Genomic DNA, 18,978 nt, shown 5'->3' with positions numbered 1-18,978 from the left:
TGACTGTCTTTCATCTGGGCTTTCTGCTCCTTCCAAAAGAGCAGGAAGAGGGAGATGCCTTGGCAGCCCGTGGCACTGACCTGTTCCCTCTCTCTCACAGACATCAACGAGTGTGTGACAGAGAGACACACCTGCCAGAGGAGAGAGCACTGTGTCAACACCATGGGCTCCTTCCGCTGCCTGCAGGAGCTGAGCTGCCAGCCCGGCCACGAGCTGAAGGATGGGGAGTGTGTGGGTAAGGAAAGGGCTCTTCAGCCCCTACACAGGGGGAGGGGAAGGGATTGCAAAGCATTTTGGTGTTGCTGCTCTGTGGCACCAGCGCTGCAGCTAAAAGAGGCTGCTCAAGTGTTGGGCTTTGCAGGCACCCCCTGCACATCCACTCGTTTGAAATGGCTCCCAGGGATAACTGTAAATTACTCAGAACATGGATGAAGCCTTCTGAATTAGGATTTGCCATCTCCCTGATGGAGGAATCCCCCTCAGCTCCTCTGCCTGGCTCAGCTGATGCTGTTTGCTGGCGATTCCAGGGAAAATTCGCAGCCTGAATGGATCACAGGGCTGACAGCCCCACCTTCCCCGTGTTCAGGATCTCTGTTAGCATTTATTTACATTTTACATTTGCATTCAACCATTTGGGATGGTCACAGGGTTAAGAAGTTATTCTTCATCCCCCTGTCCTGGTCTCTGTAGGTGTCTAACAGAGAAGGGAACATCAGTGCTCACAGCAGCACAGGAGTGTGCAAGGGACACACGAGCCCTGCCTTCAGGGCAAAACTCACTGTTATTTACACCTACGAGTTTTACAGATCCCTGACAGCTGGAGTAAGAGATGCCTAAGGAAAGAGCTTAGCTTTTGGCATAGAACATAAAGTTATAAAATAGAAATGATCCGAAATCTCCCTTTATAAACAGCTGTCATAGATAAAGCTTGGTTTACTTGAAGAGGCTGTTTTGTGAATGTCTTGTTCTGTTGTCTGATTCTAGAGCATTTCTAACATTTATTACTAATCTAATTTACTTCCTAGTCTCAAAATTAGATTATAGAGGATTATAATACTTACAAATTGTTTTACAGCAGCCTGTAAAAAAATGCAGATATTTTGGTATTTGTGGGTTGCAAGAGATGCTGTGAATGAGGCAGTAAGGCCCTGAATCAAATTTGCTGCAGGACCTGACAAATCCTGAAGGGATGCCCCAGAGCACCCACACTTCAGCCTCAGATTTCCCATTGGTACCAGGTGTCTGTTGAAATAATGGCTCCTAATTTCCTCGGTGGAGCTGAGCTGACCCCAGTGTGGTGTTTTGGTGTGATGAGCAGATATCGACGAGTGCGAGAGAGGAACCCACAGCTGCAAGGTGAACTTTGTCTGTCAGAACACCGAGGGCTCCTTCTACTGCGAGTCCAAGCAGCGCTGCATGGACGGGTTCCTGCAGGACCCTGAGGGGAACTGTGTGGGTGAGTGTGAGCAGCAGGGCTCTGTGCCCTGGGCTGCAGCTCCTGGGGCTCCCAGGAAGGAGCAGTGACCCCTTGGGATGGGGAGCTGTCCTCAAACCCTGCTCTGAACGTAATGTCAATGCTGCTGTCCGTTTAAAGGTGTGAATACTTGAACTTGGAACTATCCCCACTTGAACTTGGAACTATCCCCACAGCAGACCTTCAGCAGCCTTATCTTTGTAGCACAAGAAGTTGAAGTGAAGGAAAAGAAGGGACGGTTGGAAGAAAGCATTGTTGCAGTGCACCCTCACACCCAAGCAGGTGTTCCCATATTAGGAAAAGAGTTTAAGCCTCGCCCCTGAACTTTTAAGGAAGAAGAACCAGAAACTTCTGTGCTTTTCTCACCATAACTGGCCCAGTGGCAGGACAAAAGCACCTGTTGGTTCTTTAGCTGTTCCTCAAGGAATGTAGCTATTTTCTGTTGGGCAGCAAGCCAAAAATCCATCCTAGATCGATGAATACTTCAGAGAGAGCATGAACATTCTCAGGACTTTTCGGGATGTCTTCGCAGGTGCAAGGGACCTCCCTGCACTGTGCACAGCTTTTACCTTTTTTGTTTTGTATAGTTATTTTATCTTTAATTAAAACCTTTTTGCTATTTCCAAACACCTCCAATCAGCTGTCTCACTAATTATTCTTAAGCCATTTCTGAGAGGCTGCTGGCGTCCCTCAGAGCTTGATACACCTTGGTGGGACTGATAACACTCTGACCTCACCCAGCCACGTATCAAAAGCAGGCCAGATGGTTTAAACAGCATCTCTCACTGCTCTGTTTGTTTTCTTCACCAGATATCAATGAGTGCACATCTCTCCCTGAGCCCTGCAAGCCGGGATTCAACTGCATCAACACGGTGGGGTCCTACACGTGCCAGAGGAACACGCTGAGCTGCAGCAGAGGGTACCACGCCAACGAGGACGGCACGCGCTGCGTCGGTGAGGGCAGCCCGGGGCTGGGCAGGGGAAAAATCTGTGCCACTGCCAAAGACATGTTTGGAGTTACCTCCAGATTCCTACATGTCTTTGAGGAAGGGGAATTTGCTGTCCCTGCAGTTCTGGGGTTTGCTTGTGCTGCAGGATCCTGTCATTGCTCCGCGGAGTTTCTCTTGGTGCGCTCAGCAGCTGGTTTTGGCTGCAGATGGGATTGACTGGCTTCCACTCTGGAGAGAATGTGTTTTAGTTATTTAACTCATCCTGGCAGGCAAGAGCACAAGGCCTCGGTGGTTTTTGTAGTACCTCCCTGGAAGTGGAGTGATCTGCAGCAAACAGGGAGTGCTGGGTTTGGGGGCTCACAGGAGGAGCACCAAGTGGATGTTCTTTGAAGGGATGTTCTGTGCATGGTGTTCCCATTGCATCCACCTGTGAGGGTGTTCAGGATAAATTCTCACTGTGTGAAAGGAATTCTGAGGAGAATGAGTACATGAAATATTTGAATAGGCTGGCATGCAGCTTGATCCTGATTTGTGTTTGTTCCAGTGTATTTGGGGAGTTACTGGCTCAGAATGGCAGATTTCAGTGCTTGTTAATGTTTGTCTGTAAATGAGCACATGAGGCACCAAGGGCAGGGAAGCTCAGTCCCTGGTGCCCAAGGCAAGGCTGGCTGGGTGTTCTCCAATTCCCCATCTTCCAAGCTACATGCGATAGGAAATCCCAAAATGACAGTGGGGGAAATTAAAAAAGAAATGACAAAGCAGCAGTTTGCTCAGTGCTGAGACCCCAGTGATCTTTATCTACCTTCCCCTGGAACAAAGGATGACAGATTAACAAAATGTTCTTTGTAGGGCTGCAGGTGGCTGGGAGCTGTGTTAAAAACCATTAATTTGGTCATGGTTAGCAACTTGTAGGGCACTCCAGTGGTACAGCCAGACCCCATTTCCACAGATATTTATTTCTGCATTCGCCTTTCTGCTCTTCATTGTCCTCTCTCTCCCTCATGGTTTTAGTCCCAGGACTATCCACACCACGGGTGGCCAGTGGAAAGGTGGAGAGGATTTGGAAGTAGCAGATTTGGAAAGAACAGTTTATGTGTGCAACTGAGGAAATTGAGAAAGCTTCCAAATACTGTGGTTTGTAAGTTCAGGGCAAAGCAGTGCTGTGTTCTTTGCTGTCCTGTTACAGCCTGGGATATTTCAGTACTTCCAAAAAAGAAGCTCCAAAAGTCCTGTCTCCCTCAGTTCTGTGCAGACACAGTTCTGCAGCTTTTGATCCCTTCTCAGCCAGGTCACCTGGGCTGGGTATGGTTGCACCACCTGGGGTTGTTTTTAGGGTGAGCACCATGCCACAGTGTCCCTGAATGCCATTTTCCCCACAAGACAGCAGTCAGCCCTGAGCAGCACAGCCATCCTGACCAGCAGCCTTCGCTCTGCATGCTCTGCAAAGGAGGGCAGGGGGGCAGTCCCCACCCCTGGACCTGGTCAAAAACCTGTGGATGTGGCACCTGGGGACATGGCTTAGTGGTGAACGTGGTGGTGCTGGATCAACAGACTTGGTGATTTTGGAGGCCTTAATGATTCTCCAGCCTTAATGATTCTGCGACTCTCTAGTGGCTGGGGCAAGTTATATTCCTAAATTTCAAACTGATGGTACAGAAAGAACCCAGCTTTTCTCCCCAGTTGTTCCTAAAACAAAAGGGACTGTGTGTAAATCCATGAGAGAGAGGAGGAAATTGCCATTAATCCTCCAGCCTCTCTGCTCTAGAGCACAGTGCGATAAGACAATGATTTCTGATGGCCCTGCTTTACACCACTGACAAGGCTGCTCAGGAGCAGGCATAAGGAGGCTTCTCTACCTTGATTTTGGGAATAATTGATGTTAATCGGTGATTTCTCTGTCTTTGCTGTGTGCACTCTGTCCCTGATGCTGGTCTGTGTTGTTTGGTATTTTTTTTTAATGGCTTTTTTTTAAGTTGGCAGAGAGCACAGGGAAGAAAGAAGAAAAGCATATGGTCCTAATTTCCTCTCTCTGTGATAAAGACTAGTGTCTTTGAGGCATTACAATAGCTAATTAGATTCCCGAATCAGATTTATACACAGCAGTAAAAACATCATCTACACGTGTTTCTTCAGCAGAACGACACTTGTAGGGTCATCTCCTCTGCTTAGAGAATTCATCTGTCTTTAAAATGTTCAGATTTTCTGACTGAGCAAATGAGTTATTAAAAACTGCCTCTTAGATTTAGCTGAAAACTGCTGTAAGTGTGAAATATGGCACAGTTCTGATGGTGTAATGCCCTAGAAGTAATTAAAGTCTGAATGCAATGGAATACGGAACTTTGGACAAACTAACAAAATGGTTGCAGACACGAATTCATTACAAATAAAGCTGCTGCTTTGTAAATTGTTATCTGCATTAGAGACTTCCTTGGTTTTGGTGCTACCTCTGATTCAGAGAAAACGAGGACTTTGTGTTCCAGCAGAAATCTCGGCTCCTGTCAGGAATTCCTGCATGGTGAGGGGCATTCCCTCATTCCCTGCCATCCCTGACCCAGTGCCAGCAGGGATTGCTGTGGCTGTGGGTGCGGCCCCTTCAAGGCTGTTGTTTGATGGAGAGCTGCCCAGGAACCCTTTGACATGATTTAGTGCTCAAATTTATGACTTCAAATAGGGCAGCATGGCGAATTTCCAGCCTTAGAGATCCATCCTAATGATCGTTACATGAACAGGGATTTGGGTTGTAAAAGTAGTTGAAGATGTGAACAACAGGGAGAAGGCAGGATCTGTTGGCTTAGGAAGTGGCAGAGCTTGGAATGCTTGAAGAAGTACGCAATTGTGAGGGTTAATCAGACTTTTTGATGCTTCTTGCCACAGATGGTAAGAGAGATTTGTTAGATGCTGATGAGCTATTTAGTCATGTTGCAAGTCTTGTAAATCAGCCTGTATTGAAAACTCTCGTCTTCCTCCGAGGATGTTTAAATGAGATTGGAAATGATGTGTGTGAGTGGAGAAGCAACTAATTTGTTGGTATTGGATTTTGGATGAGAGGCCGCGGGGAATATCAAAATGGGAGCTGATAGAGAAAAGAAAAAAGATCAACATTGGGAAAGAGCAAAAGGCAGACAGCAGGACCAGACTGAGAGGGCAAGTGGAGATGAAAATAGCAGTTGCTTTAATTGAAGGGATGAGCAGAATTTCTGGCTGGTTCTTGTTTTGCTTTAAATGGTTTGATGTGACTCATGGAATGGCAGAACATCAGAATGGGGGCTTTAAATGTCATGGTTTGAGCAGAATCAAAGTGTGCGTACACTGAAATGCAGAATATACTGGGAGAGCCTCATTGCAAGTCCAGTTACCATTTTCACTGTGAAAGCTCTGCCTTCCCCAGGTTTGATTCCACTGCCCCTGCGAGGACTGCGGAGGGAGAAGCTGTGATGTTTCCCCTGTCCAGTTTCTAACCCTGCCCTTCAATGGCCCTTTTTGCGTCCCTTCACCAACACTGGTTTTAATCAACCCGTGCTGAAGCAGCTTTCCCTGTCTGGCTCTGCAGATGTGGACGAGTGCCAGGCTGGGGTGCACCGGTGTGGAGAGGGGCAGCTGTGCCACAACCTGCCCGGGGGCTACCGCTGTGACTGCAAGATGGGCTATCAGTACGACGCCTTCAGCCGCAGCTGCATCGGTACGTGGGGCACAGCAGGGGCTGGGGGCTGGCCCTGGCGGAGCCCTGGCCCCGGGGCAGTGCTCAGCACCACTGCAGCGGGAGCTGTGCAGTGCTCAGCACCACCGCAGCGGGAGCTGTGCAGTGCTCAGCATCACCTCCGGAGCTGGGCGGTGCAGCGCACCCACAGCTCTGCCGCGCCCGCCGGGGATTTGGGACCCTTGGCTTGGTTTGCCTGCAGGTTGTCACTTAGAGCCATCTGCAGAGTACTTCCCTGTGGGTTGTGCTTCTGACAGGCAGATTCGGAATTTGTCTGTCTGGAGGTTTCAGCACTTTCCTCCCCAGAGCCACGACGCAGCACTGTGTCCTTTGTCCCTCCGGTGCAGCGGGCAGAGCTGGGAGTCAGGCAGCCTCAAACCCTGGCCGAGCACTTCACGCCTTGCAAACCAATCCCTGACACTTTAAAAACCACCCTCCTGCACCTGCTTTGCTGGTGCCCCTGAGCTGATGGTGAGTTTCCTTGTCGTGCTGGCAGACATCAACGAGTGCTGGAATTACCCGGGGCGGCTGTGCCAGCACACGTGTGAGAACACGCCCGGCTCCTACCACTGCTCCTGCTCCTCGGGATTCCGCCTCTCCTACGACGGAAAGCATTGCGAAGGTACCAGCCCTCCTCTCCGCGGGGAAGAAATTGCTGTGAGAATTAGGGCACTTTAGAGAAGGCGTTGCCATCAACACAGCAACCTTTGTGTGCTCTAATTCGCGGTCAAACACTGGGATTGTCAGATGAGTGTCAATAAGTCTCTCCTCTTTCTTCCTTTCCCCATGTACTTTTTTGCTTTCCTTTCGCTTGACGGAAAAGGAGAACAGAACAAAGTTAAAGCAGGAAACCATTCGAATTTGGATAAAGATGAAACTCAATAGTGACAAAGCTTACAAAAAAAAAAGATTTTGAATTGAATGGAAAATTTTTGAGTTCTCCATGATTTTTTTAGGGTAACAATTGCATATTTTAGTGAACTGAAAGCTATAAAGTCTGAAACAAATGTCTGCATGTGTGTGTGTTTCCACTGGCACATGGAGAAAGGAAATTCAGGTGCAACAGACATGCTCAAGCTTCTTGGCATTCTGCCTAGGGAGCAGAAAAAAGAGGGACAAATCACTCTCTGCCTGGAAGGTAAAGGTTTTTCAGGGGCAGGAAAAGGTGGAAGACACTGTTCAGAAGCACTGTGGCCATCTCTGTGGGTTTGTTTTTGGATGCAGATGTGAATGAATGTGATAACAGCCCCTGCAGCCAGGAGTGTGCCAACGTTTATGGTTCTTACCAGTGCTACTGCAGGCAAGGCTTCCAGCTGGCAGAAGATGGGCATTCCTGTAAAGGTAAGCTGTTGCCTCTCCTGGTCAGGCTATGTGTGTTTCTTCTCTGTAGCAGCAAGAGCTCTCTGGCCCTCAGCAGCCCCTGGTGCTGCAGGTGATGCCTGGGGGTAGTTGTGAGTCTCTTTCTCTCTTTATCTCTTTCTTTCTCTTTCTCTTTCTCTTTCTCTTTCTCTTTCTCTTTCTCTTTCTCTTTCTCTTTCTCTTTCTCTTTCTCTTTCTCTTTCTCTTTCTCTTTCTCTTTCTCTTTCTCTTTCTCTTTCTCTTTCTCTTTCTCTTTCTCTTTCTCTCTCTTTCTTCTCTTAACTTTCCTTTCCCTTTTCCCCTTTTCCCCCTTTCCCCCTTTTCTCCTTTCCCCCCTTTTCTTTCCCTGTGTGACTGTGTTCTCCCCGCAGACATTGACGAGTGCACGCAGAGCGCCGGCATCCTCTGCACCTTCCGCTGCGTCAACGTCCCCGGCAGCTACCAGTGTGCCTGTCCCGAGCAGGGCTACACCATGGCAGCCAACGGCAGGACCTGCAGAGGTAACCGCTCCTCAGGGTCAATCATTAACACCCTCGCAATGAGCTCGGCCATTACAGTTGCTCAGTCAAGGTTCATGTTTTCTAGCAGTCACTGTTCCAAAGTCAGTCTTGGGCAGAGTTGCCAGATTTCGGTGTTTGCAAAGTCGGTTTTCCTGTGCTGGAAGAAGGTGCTGTGGCAACTCAGCTGTCAGTGTGAGCTGATTGCTGAAATGAATTCCCAAGGAGCCCACTTCATCCTTCCAACTGGGGCACTTGACTGCTCACGTGAGCTGTGTGTGCACCTTGGCACAGCGCGCGATCACTGGGGTTTTAGAGGTGCCAGATGTAGAAATCTGTGGCTTCTTTATGAGTTACAGCTTCCTCCTCCAGAAAACTGGGAGATGAAATGTTGGAACTGTAATTGGATCTTGGCCATCCAGCAGTGTCACCTAAGCTTATTCCTGCTGGCATTAATAAATGTTAGTGAAATGACAAGTGCCCTACCCTCACACATCCCTTCCCTTCAGAATCGTGGAGGTGTCTCCTGGGAGCCTGGTGGTTTTCATCTGGTGTGCAGCTGTGTGGTGCTGAGCTGAACCCCCCTTTCCAAAGGATGCTCTGCCTGTGTAACCTGGTGGAGGATCTGATTACCTTTACATTCCTGCAGTCCTTACACCAGCTGCCAGGCATTTCCTGCCCTGGCTCTTTCAGGAGCCCTCCATGTAACTTTGGTTATGTATCTCCTGTGCTTGAATTCTAATGGCAGCGGATTTGTACTGTGTAAATCATGAGCAGCATGAGCATACTTAATCCTCACTGTGGAGCAGTGAGGCAGATTAAATGACAATTAAAATCCTTTTAAAACATTCTAAAATATTTTAAAATGTGTTTTTAAGTGTGATTGCAGTGATATCCACGTGCACTTAGACTCTTACGTAAAATATACCTTTAGAAAAGGGCAGGTGTAACTCCCCTGGATCCATCCCCTTGTTTGGAGCTCTGCAGGTCTGTAGTTACAAGGCTGGGCAGACACTGAGGTGTGTCTGAAAACGTGGTTAGAGACAGGCTGAGTTGGTGTTGACTCTGTTGAGTGCAGGGAGATGATCTGGGTTTCCCCCAGCTGAAGATCTGGCTCCAGTTGCTCATCATCTGGCCAGTTCTGAAGAGTTACTGGTGGAATGTTCTCATTCCCTTTTTTCCAAAGATGAGTTGTATTTCGTGGAGCAGTGTCTCAACATATGGATCTTTTTTGCAGAAACTGCCTGTGGTATTTTGCAGCGCAGCCAAAGTGGTGCAGGGAGTGCTTTCATGACAATGATTGCAATATGGAAGAAATTTTCTTTTCACCTACGGGCACTGCTGAGAACCAGCAAGGGATTTACTTGACTTTGATTCTCTCCTATTTCCTATTGTATACTTTTCTTTGCAAGCCTCTTAAACCAGCCGGTTCCGCGTGTGAGATCAGTTCTCATCCCAGGGGAAGGGAGGGAGTGGAAGGTTATAGTTTCCCTCTAAGAGTCTCTCTGCTCTGTGACAATTGGTGGAGCTGCAGGGCCCTACACAGTCCACATGCCTTGTCTGTTAGGATTTATTTCATTTTAAAGCCTCCGTGCATTGTCTAGACATTTGGGAGAACACAATGTGACTGTGAGGGCTCTGCCAGTGCTTTCTGCTCAGGCTGGATCCTTGTCACTGTGTCTGGTTTTCAGCATTGTCATGGCTTGGGCTTGTGGGGATGTGTTGTTTAGGTAACCACGTGTATGCTCTGGGCCATGAAGTGTCTGAGCTTTAAGTGCTCTTTACTATGTCTTCTGTAATTACATCTCCTTATGGGGAGATATTTGTATTTAGGTTTTCGAAACTGCCTGCCTTGTTCTGAGGTGTTGTTTTGAGTTCCCATTTTTCACAATTCCTGCATCCTGTAGGACAGCAGTGACTACTTTGCACTTGCTTGCTTTAACACCAGATTTATTTAGGTGCTCTGCTTTAATCCAGAGCCATCTTGGTGCACAGATGCATTCTTTTGGCACAGCCCAGATTTCTCCAGTCTCAACAAGTCAGTGAGGGGGCCCTGTTGGCTTTTAGCTTGGGTTAATTATATCCTGGTGGAGTTTGGTTATTCCTGAAAAACACTAGGAGTTAATTCTTACTTTTGAACTTAGAACATCTTTTTTTCTTGTGCTTCTTCTTAGATATTGATGAGTGTGCAATAGGAAGCCACAACTGTTCAGCTGCAGAGACTTGCTACAACATCCAGGGCAGCTTCCGCTGCCTGTCCTTCGAGTGCCCTTCCAACTACAGGAAGGTGTCTGACATGTGAGTATGGCCCTGGGGCAGCACCAGCCCAGTGCCTCTGCTGTTCTGTGGTGTTTGATTTGTGGGTGGCTGTGGGTGCTCAGAGCTCTGAGAAGCTGCTTTGGCACCTGGAGCTCATGGACCTTCCCCGTGCAGTGTTTGTGTCTGGTTATCCTTCGTTCTCCGAAGCCCCAGAGCCCCTGTTTGCCCTCCAGCTGCTGCTGGAACAGCAGAGATCAGAGCCTGCAGCTCTCTTTGCAGCTCTGAAATGGCTCTGTTTATAATTAAGTTTTAAAGTAAGATCTTGTGGGCTGTTTGCATCAGAGCAGGAGCAGCTAGGCTGCTCAGTGCTCCACTTTTGCAGTGGGTTTGGGGCTCCCTGTTTAATATTCAGATTGCAGTTCATCAGGGACTGTTGGAGGGGAGCAGGATGCTGAGCTTGCCAGGCCACAGGGTTCTGGGAATGGCACATCCCCAGCTCCTCAGCAGCTGGGGCTCAGGAGCCCCAAAATCTCCCTACCCATTTCCTGCCTCAATGGCTGCCAGTGCTTTGGGAACCTATATTTAGTTGCCTGTGGCTTAAAACATATTTTTCCTCCTTACAGAACTGAGCAGCTTTGCCAGCTGAGGAGTTTGTTTCCCACTCGCGTCTTTTAGGTGCCTTTTAGGGTCTCATTTCCTTGGGGCAGTGCCCCAGCCCTGTCAGGGATGAGCCCCTGGCTCCCCTTCCCAGCTCTGTGCCGCTTGCAGCCTGACTCTGGCTGGTCCTGGTGCAGCTCCCCGTGTCTGAGATCCCTGCCTCGGGCGGCACTGCTCCACAACTGCACACTCAGAAATGTTCATGGGCACTGGGAGGCCAGAGCAAGCAGCTGCTGATCACACGCTGAGGTTCAGGCCTGGGATTTGTCCTGGTGCCTTTTGGGGCTACCTAAAAACAGAGGCCAGACAGAACTAAGGGAATAAAAAGCAGTTCTATTTATTGAAGGCCCTTCAGGTACATTTAGGACAGATGAAGCCTCCCAGGAGCTACACCCAAAATGGATGGCCAGTTGTGGGTTTTCATACTTTTAACAGTATATTGGGGCTTAATCCTCCAATTACAAGTTCAGGTAATGAAGTCATTTACCCCAAGTTTGCTCCCCCCAACTCTTGTTTCCATCTCTGAGGGCCTGAGGCAGTGAGGTGTCCTTGATTCCCAGGCCCGGAGAGGAATTGTGTCTGACCAAAATGGGAAGCAGCAGCTCACACTGTGTATGGAGTTTGGAGTTATACACTAAAGAATTGCAAGGTTACAAATAGATGAAAAATATAAAAGCCAAAATCCTGAGGTGTCAGTCAGATCCTTCGCAATGCCCTGAGAGTTTGGTGTTTCTCCCAGCCGTCCCCTGGCCACTGAAGGTCCCTGATACAGGTCAGCACGTGGTCAGAGTGTAATAAAGCAGATGTAAATGTATTAGTCTCTGAGGATCCAGCCTTTGCAGAGAAGTGGCTGAAATCCATTTCAGCGAAACTGCTCTTCAGAGGTGTTTTGTAAAGCAAAAGGTTTAATAAGGAGAAATATCAAAATAACAAATGTTACAGAAGACAAAAGATAAGCCACGCACAGGTGTCTGAGAAACCTCTGACAGCCTGCTAAAAACACTCCAAAGAGCCTCTCCTTCTTTTCTGCTTCTTCCTTAATACTGAATGTTTTAGGAGGGGCAATCTGGCTTGCCACCAATAAGATCATCAAGAGGCTTTGAGTTACACTCCCAAAGCCCAATCCATGTTCTTGTGCTGGCGCTGAGCCAATCACTGCTAGGAGGGTTGTCCCAATAGGACATGAAATAAAAAATGTTTGACTCCAGTCAGGAGGCAGTAGAAATCAGAAGATTTATTTGCAATTCATTCAGCCCTTTTATAACACGCCGCACTAAAAGGCGCGTTACTGGTCCATAGGGCTGACGCCTCTCCCATCGGCTGAGTAACAGAAATAGCAAACAACACCTGTTGTTATGGGAAAGGAATGTTGTTTACACAAAGTAGTTTTGGGGAAAAGAAAACTGTTGAAAAGTTTTTCTTGGGAAGAGCTCAGGCTCAGAAAATATTTGGTCCACAGAGGGTATGGAAGTTTCTGGGTTCTTTACCTTGAGGGGTGAGTCTTAAACTTTTCCCTACACGGAAAACACTTGCTGGGTGTGAGAAATGCATCCCTACAGGTGCCTCCCTCCCCTTTTCCCCAGGCGGTGCGAACGCATCGGCTGCTTCAACTTCCTGGAGTGCCAGAGCACGCCGGTGCGCATCACCTACTACCAGCTCAACTTCCAGACCAACATCGTGGTGCCGGCGCACATCTTCCGCATCGGGCCCTCGCCCGCCTACGCCGGGGACAGCATCGTGCTCACCATCACCAGGGGCAACGAGGAGGGCTTCTTCAGCACCCGCAGGCTCAACGCCTACACCGGCGTCGTCTTCCTGCAGCGCCAGGTCAAGGAGCCCAAAGACTTCCTGCTGGACGTGGAAATGAAACTCTGGCGGCAGGGAACCTACACGACTTTCCTTGCCAAGATCTACATTTTCATCACAGCTCACGCCTACTGAAGCCCGTGTTGCTGGCGTTGGATTTTGTTTGGTGCTATGCTCTTTAACTGGTCTACCAAAGCTTAATACCGTTGAACTGGCAATTCCATGTATCTAGCCTTGATATTATTTTTCTATCGTTGCTTTAAACTTTCTTATTGGTTGTGTAAATTAAGTTAATTTTTATCTTTTTACGTTCTGTTTCCCTATGCAATTCTGTACGTCATCATCATCTGCCAACAAAATGAAGGAAGGGTTAGAAAGGCAGTACAGACCTTGTGATAAATATCAGGAAAAGGTTTTTTACAGAAAGGGTAGTAAAGTATTGGAATGGTCTACCCGGGGAGGTGGTGGATTCACCATCTCTGGATGTGTTTAAGAAAAGACTGGATGTGGCACTTGGTGCCATGGTTTAGTTGAGGTTAGGGTTGGGTTGGACTTGATGATCTTGGAGATCTCTTCCAACCCAGTGATTCTGTGACATGCAGGAACCTTTTCTTAGCAGTTATTTTTAGGTGTAGTCACTTCTGCAGGGTATTGCACTAGAGAGGGAAGGTGTTCACGTGAGAGTACTGGGAAGAAAAATACCACGGAATGATTTCTCTTTGTGACACAGAGTTCTGGTTTGGCTGGGCCAGTGGCCTCGCTGGGGTGTCTGTGCTGAGGTGCTGAGCCCAAGGCTGTCCATGGACACTGATGGTGACCCCACCTCCTGCTCCCGGGTTATTTCCCTCCTTCCAACTTTCATAATATGTTGCCTTAAAATATATATAAATAAAAGGAAACTCCACCAGTGAAAAAGCCTATGGGTGAGTCTTGCTTTAGTAAGAGTGCTCATGTGCTGAATATTTGCAAGACCGAGGCCTCGCCAGAATACTACACTTTACAGTGAAAGCTCACATTGCCATTTTTAGTAGTTGTCTTTAAAGGTGTTGGTATTCCTCTGTTCCTCACTCTATAATGTGTAAGTGCAGATTTGAAGCTTTGTAATTCTTAAAGGAATGTCCAAATGGAAATAATGAAATAATAATTACTGCTCCCTATTTTAAAGCTTGGGCATGTCCCTGAGCAATAACTTGCAATTTTAAAAAGACAAAGAGGGGGTTTTCTTCTCCGCTTCAGGAAAATGCCTCCACTGGTGTTGCCAAATGATGCAGAGAAAAATGCCAGTGAAATTGGTGGGTTCTATTTTGCCATTTAGAAAAGAGTACAATCAAAGTTTTGCGCTCGATTTCCTCTGGTTCTTCAGGGAATTGGATGAAGTCCAAAGTTGGAGGCCAGATCTGGCAAAGCATAATATAATCGAAGTATTTATTAGAATTTAGAAATGACTATCAGAACTTATTTGTGGCTGTTTTCTCTTCCCCCCCCCCCCCGAAAAGCTCCAGTGTTGCAATTTTCTGAGCTTCCTTTGTTCCAGCTGTGAGTATTCTGCAAAATGTTTTAAAGGAAAAACATAGCTAAAAGCGGTGGATATTTATTTCTCTGCAGTTTAATAATCCCAGGTTGGATGGGGCCTCAATGATCATCTGATCCAACCTTTCCTGGCAAAACAATGACCTGTTCTTTCCTACAGTTGATCTTATTTTGATTGATGTGTACACAAAAAGAAGTGGAGAAATTAAATCTAACACGTTTCTATGCCACATTCAGCAACTTTATTATGTTGTAAAAATTGCATTTAAAAGTCTTGTAAACATCACCTATATGATGAGAGTTAATGTTCTGTATTCACTATGTCCCCAGGCCAGTCTCTACCACTTCAAGTCACTCCTTTAATTTGGATGTCCTTAAAATAAAGGACAAATCTTTCTGTATCTGAGATCATAAAATCCCATTAGCAGGGAAAAATTATTTATGTTCCCCAGCTGTAAAACAAGGACTATCAGTGAGCTTGCATACATCAAGCTTCTCTTTGTTTTGTTTTTTTTTTTTCTATAAAAAACCATTTAGCAAAAGATCTTCTCCCATCCATCTTTTGTTTTCCATAGTTAACAGTTTTGTAAGCATGCAACAGGGAAGTGCCAACAGAGAAAGGCATGTTTGTGCCATTTGTCATCCCAGTTAATTCCCGTCTGACAGCTCCAGGCCTTCCAGCCCCATCCTGCACACGTTCAGGGGTGACACATTTCTCCAAGCCCCACTGGGGCACAGCAGGAGTCACCAAAACCCCGAGCTTTCCATCAGCATTAGGATTTGATTGAGCACAAATGACACCCAGGCCTCGACTGTGCTTCTTGTCAGAGAACAAATGGACAAGTCATTTGTTACTGGGAGACCTTTTGCTGACTGAAACCAGCCACAGTCAATCATATTAAGGATCTGGCAGTTTTTAGCATCAACTCTTCATTTTCTAGACAGGTAATTGATGAAGAAAGTTTTAGGAAAGGCTTTGCATACTATTAGAAGGAAAATGCTCTGCTGGGAAGAAGGGTGTCTTCATCTGCAGTTGGGAAAGGTTGGAAAGGTTGCTTGGTGCAACTGGCCAGAGCCAGGGGAAGGATTTCAGGACATTCTTCTCCTTCCAGATTAACCAGAGGAGGGTTGTATCTTTTCCCACCCCAAGGAGTTGTCCCTGTCAGTTCAAGGGGAGCAGGAGCAGTCAGCACGGCCCCCTTTGCCCTGCCTTGGGGCAGTGCCCCCGGCTGAACTGGAGCAGCCTCACCCCACCCACAGGGGGATGCGCTTTCACGTGGTGTCAGTGGCCTTGAACTGGCATTCTGGTCTCCTTCAAGTGGTCCAGCTCCCAGAGGCGCAGTCCCCATCTCCAGGAATGCTCCTTGCCCTTTATTTGTCTGGGAATCCTCTGCGTGTGTGTGTCCACATGCACAGGAGGTCTCAGTGGAAGGAGTGCAGGCCTGGGCTGCATTTCTTTTTCTTTCCTTTTGAGTAGGTTTCATTTATTCCCTTTGCTCCTCTGTGGCCACCCCACCCCTTGCCTGGCTGAGGTGAACTAAGAGCAGCTACACAAGAGCTGTGCAAGCTGATAAACTCAGGAGGAAGACAACAGCTGCCAACCTCATAAAGAATTATAGCTGACCTGGGGCATCTGTTCTAGATGTGTAAAACCTCAGATTCTTGGTGGGTTCCCCGGGATGGAAATGGCCCTGCTGTGACCTGCCTGAGCAAGGCTTGCTCAGCTTTGCTTGCTCCTGCCTCGATAAAATCTGACCTCTCTGCACTCTGCTGTTGTATTCCTTGGGAGATCCCAGAGACTGAGCAAGACCAAATGAGCTGCTGGAAAGAAGAGATGTTCCTCTGTGTGTTTGCTGGAAATTGGAATGGGCCTACTCCAGAAAGAAGCATCAGGTTTTATTTGGACTGGAATGTACATAAGAGAGTTGAAGTAGCAGGACACGGGTGAGAGGGATGTTTTTACCTCCTGTTTTAAATTGTTCCCTTTCTGGAGCAGGGAGGAAGTGATTTACAATCTCTTGGTGTGTAAATACATGTCTGTGGGTCACTGCAGGTGCTGGCCAGCCCTGCCAGCATTCCTGGTGTAGGGAAAGGCACTGGATGGCTCAGCCTGGGCCTCGCTCCTTCCCTCACACTGGGGGACCAGAGCAGGGGAGGGAGCTGTCAGTGGGTGTGGGAAATGGATTTTTAGAGAATTTTCAAAGTTTGCATACAAATACACATTATATAAACCTTCTATCAAACTCGGAAAATTCTCTACAAATCCATTTCCCACACATGGGCCCAAATTTTTACATCTCTTCCAAGATATCCCAAGCAGACTTTCATTCTCTGTTATTTCTCTGTACCAGTTATTCAGTCAGTTACATCGATTATATCAGATTCAGGACAGAAGCAAATTTCAAACAGATTTTATGGTAAAAAGCTGTAATGAGCTGTAATGCCATTCTGCAGTGTCTCTTCAGCTTCAGAGCATGAAAGCCTCTTGTGCAAAGGTCCCGGGGCCTCTGCCAGCTGAGGGCACCTTGGAGGGGGAGGGAGGGGCTGAGCCCCCTCCTACCCTGTCCCCTTGGGCAGCTCCTGGCACACAGACACCTTTGACAGTCCCTGGCCATGGGGGGCACACACTCATTGTCCCTCTGTGTCCCTCTGTGTCCTCCTGCAGACCTGCCTCACACCTAGGGAGATGTTTTCCCGTTCATTTGCCTTTTGTTGTCTTGGTCTTTCCATTGCTCCCACCCATGCCAAGGGGAAGAGAAAGTTCCAGCCGTGGAGAATTAGGATTCTGGAGTAAAAATAGATCTTGAGGTCAAATAAAAAGTGTCTTCACACTTCCAGTGTTCTCTGCATCACAGAGAGGCTCATTTTGAAGTGGCTACTGAAGAGCAGGATTTAATTAAATCGGGTTTCAGTGATGTGAAGCTGAAGTCACAAGCTCGAGCCTTGTGTCTCCTAAAGCACAGTTCTTTCTCATGCACGTTCTCTTCCCATAAGCTGGGGCTCCTGTTGGTTTGGGGTTAAAAACGACAGCATCTGCAGTGAATTTTCCCTTTTTAGCTGGGGTTGGAGAGGAGGAGGATGCCTGGTGGTGCCTGCCCTGCAGGCTGTGACGGGAGGAGTGGGACCAGAGCCTTTGTACACCCCTGAGTTCTGTGTGGCAGCCAAGAGCTGTGTGCAGGGCAGAAATGCACAGCAGGATGTTTGAACTGCTTGGCACGTGGGATGGGATGGAGGGGCTGAGCTGGTGATGCCAGAGCTGCAGCAGGAGGATCTCTGGTCTCACAGACTGAGGATATAAAGCCTGGGTCACTCCGGGTGCAGAACTGGGCTCAGGGGAGATGCCTTGTGCTTACAGGTGACCCTGGGTCAGGTCAGTGAGCCCAGAATGTGTGAGAAGGGAAATGGAATCAGTTCTGTGCAGGGTTCATGAGATTTGGTTCATTGCTCATAGTCTGTATTCAATCTGTGGAGGAAATTCTGAGTTTCTGAAGAGAAACACTGATTCTGGACAGGGCCATCTGAAGGAGTCAGAGCTTTTCCCAACAGAACAAGTGTGGAATGCTGTCCTCTCTGGGGAAGGGTGGAGGGGGGCGATGTAAAATCTAGTTCTATTCAGGCCCTCCCATGACAATAACTCAGTTATTTTGTGGGTTGTTGTACTCCCCTGTCCAGGCAGGACAAGCCATTTCCAAAGGCACACGCCATGATGTATTTCACCATCTCAGATGTACATTGCAGCCATCTCCTCACAATCAATAATGCAGAGATTTGCAGGCTCGTTTTCTTTCGAGGCTGATCTAATTAGTTAATAAAATAATAGTCTCTCCCTTACCTCCTCCTACTTGTTTCCCCCTCATTTCTCATCTTGGCCACTGAAGAAATATTTCCTCTGTTCTCACGAAAGGAATGCATTTGCACTTGCCACAGCAGTTCAAAGATACCAAGAATATATTTTCCTTGTGCTGGTAATTGCTTTTCTTGGTCATTAGTTGATCAAAGTGGAGGAAACAGAGCGGGGGCAGTCAGACTAAATAATAGATTTGGAGTAGAACTGGGACTGGAGCTTTCTTGGGGGTTTTCTTTTGTTTTCCAAGTGCTGAGTTATTCAGGCTCTGCACAGGGGTGCCTTCCTGGAAGGTGTGGAGTAACTGTGAAGTTCCTTGGGTGGTTCCTCCGTGTTGTAAATCAGGCACCAGCTGCTCCAACATTGTCCCTCATGGCTCCAACACAGGTTTCTCTCACAAGCAAACTGAGGAAATCCTTTTTTTTTTTTTTTTTTTTTTTTTTCACCTGTCCGGCAAAATATGCAGGTGCTGAGGAAAAAAAAAAATGGAAACCTGGGGGTTTGGTGCTAGGGTTTTTTGCTTGATATTTTGTTTAGATTTTTTTTAGCAAGATAAAAGTTAAGATCATTCTTCCATGCTTTCTGGCACTGTTCTTGTTTGGAAAGCTTGTATGGGATGTGACACCAAAACTTTGGATTAGCATAAACATTTTAAGGTCTTTCATCAAGTCTGTTGCACTTACTGTCAATTTATTTCATCATTGTGGCTCTTTAATGACATTTGGCTGGTGCTGGCGAGGCAGACAGTCAGAAGTTCACTTTTGCTTCATTTGGGTTTTTTGTGGGTGTTTTTCCCCCGCCTGTGTCCAGCCCTGTGAGCTTTGGCAGATTTGCCTGGCTCCCAGAGGGCCGAGACAAACCGGTTTCCAGATTTCTCCTTTGGAACAAGTGCCCTTAGCACTGCT

General features: G+C 47.5%; 1 protein-coding gene across 1 annotated transcript in view; it reads left to right on the top strand.

Moving 5' to 3' along the window:
• Positions 1–14,700, top strand: part of FBLN2 (fibulin 2) — a 94,083-nt gene extending 79,383 nt beyond the window's left edge. Inside the window, exons 10-18 of the mRNA XM_066195477.1 lie at positions 101–235; positions 1,319–1,456; positions 2,285–2,428; positions 5,975–6,103; positions 6,618–6,743; positions 7,346–7,462; positions 7,852–7,980; positions 10,152–10,275; positions 12,477–14,700. Coding sequence (XP_066051574.1) covers positions 101–235; positions 1,319–1,456; positions 2,285–2,428; positions 5,975–6,103; positions 6,618–6,743; positions 7,346–7,462; positions 7,852–7,980; positions 10,152–10,275; positions 12,477–12,834 — 1,400 coding nt within the window. The 3' untranslated portion in view covers positions 12,835–14,700. The remainder of the gene's footprint in view (positions 1–100; positions 236–1,318; positions 1,457–2,284; positions 2,429–5,974; positions 6,104–6,617; positions 6,744–7,345; positions 7,463–7,851; positions 7,981–10,151; positions 10,276–12,476) is intronic.
• The last annotated feature ends 4,278 nt before the right edge of the window (positions 14,701–18,978 follow it).

Source organism: Chamaea fasciata, unplaced genomic scaffold (genome assembly GCF_029207755.1).
Source record: "Chamaea fasciata isolate MVZ Bird 193981 ecotype frontalis unplaced genomic scaffold, bChaFas1.0.hap1 SCAF_13, whole genome shotgun sequence".
Classification (NCBI taxonomy): Eukaryota; Metazoa; Chordata; class Aves; order Passeriformes; family Sylviidae; genus Chamaea; species Chamaea fasciata.
Note: the sequence above shows the minus strand (reverse complement) of the source record. Positions and strands in the feature narration are given on the sequence as shown.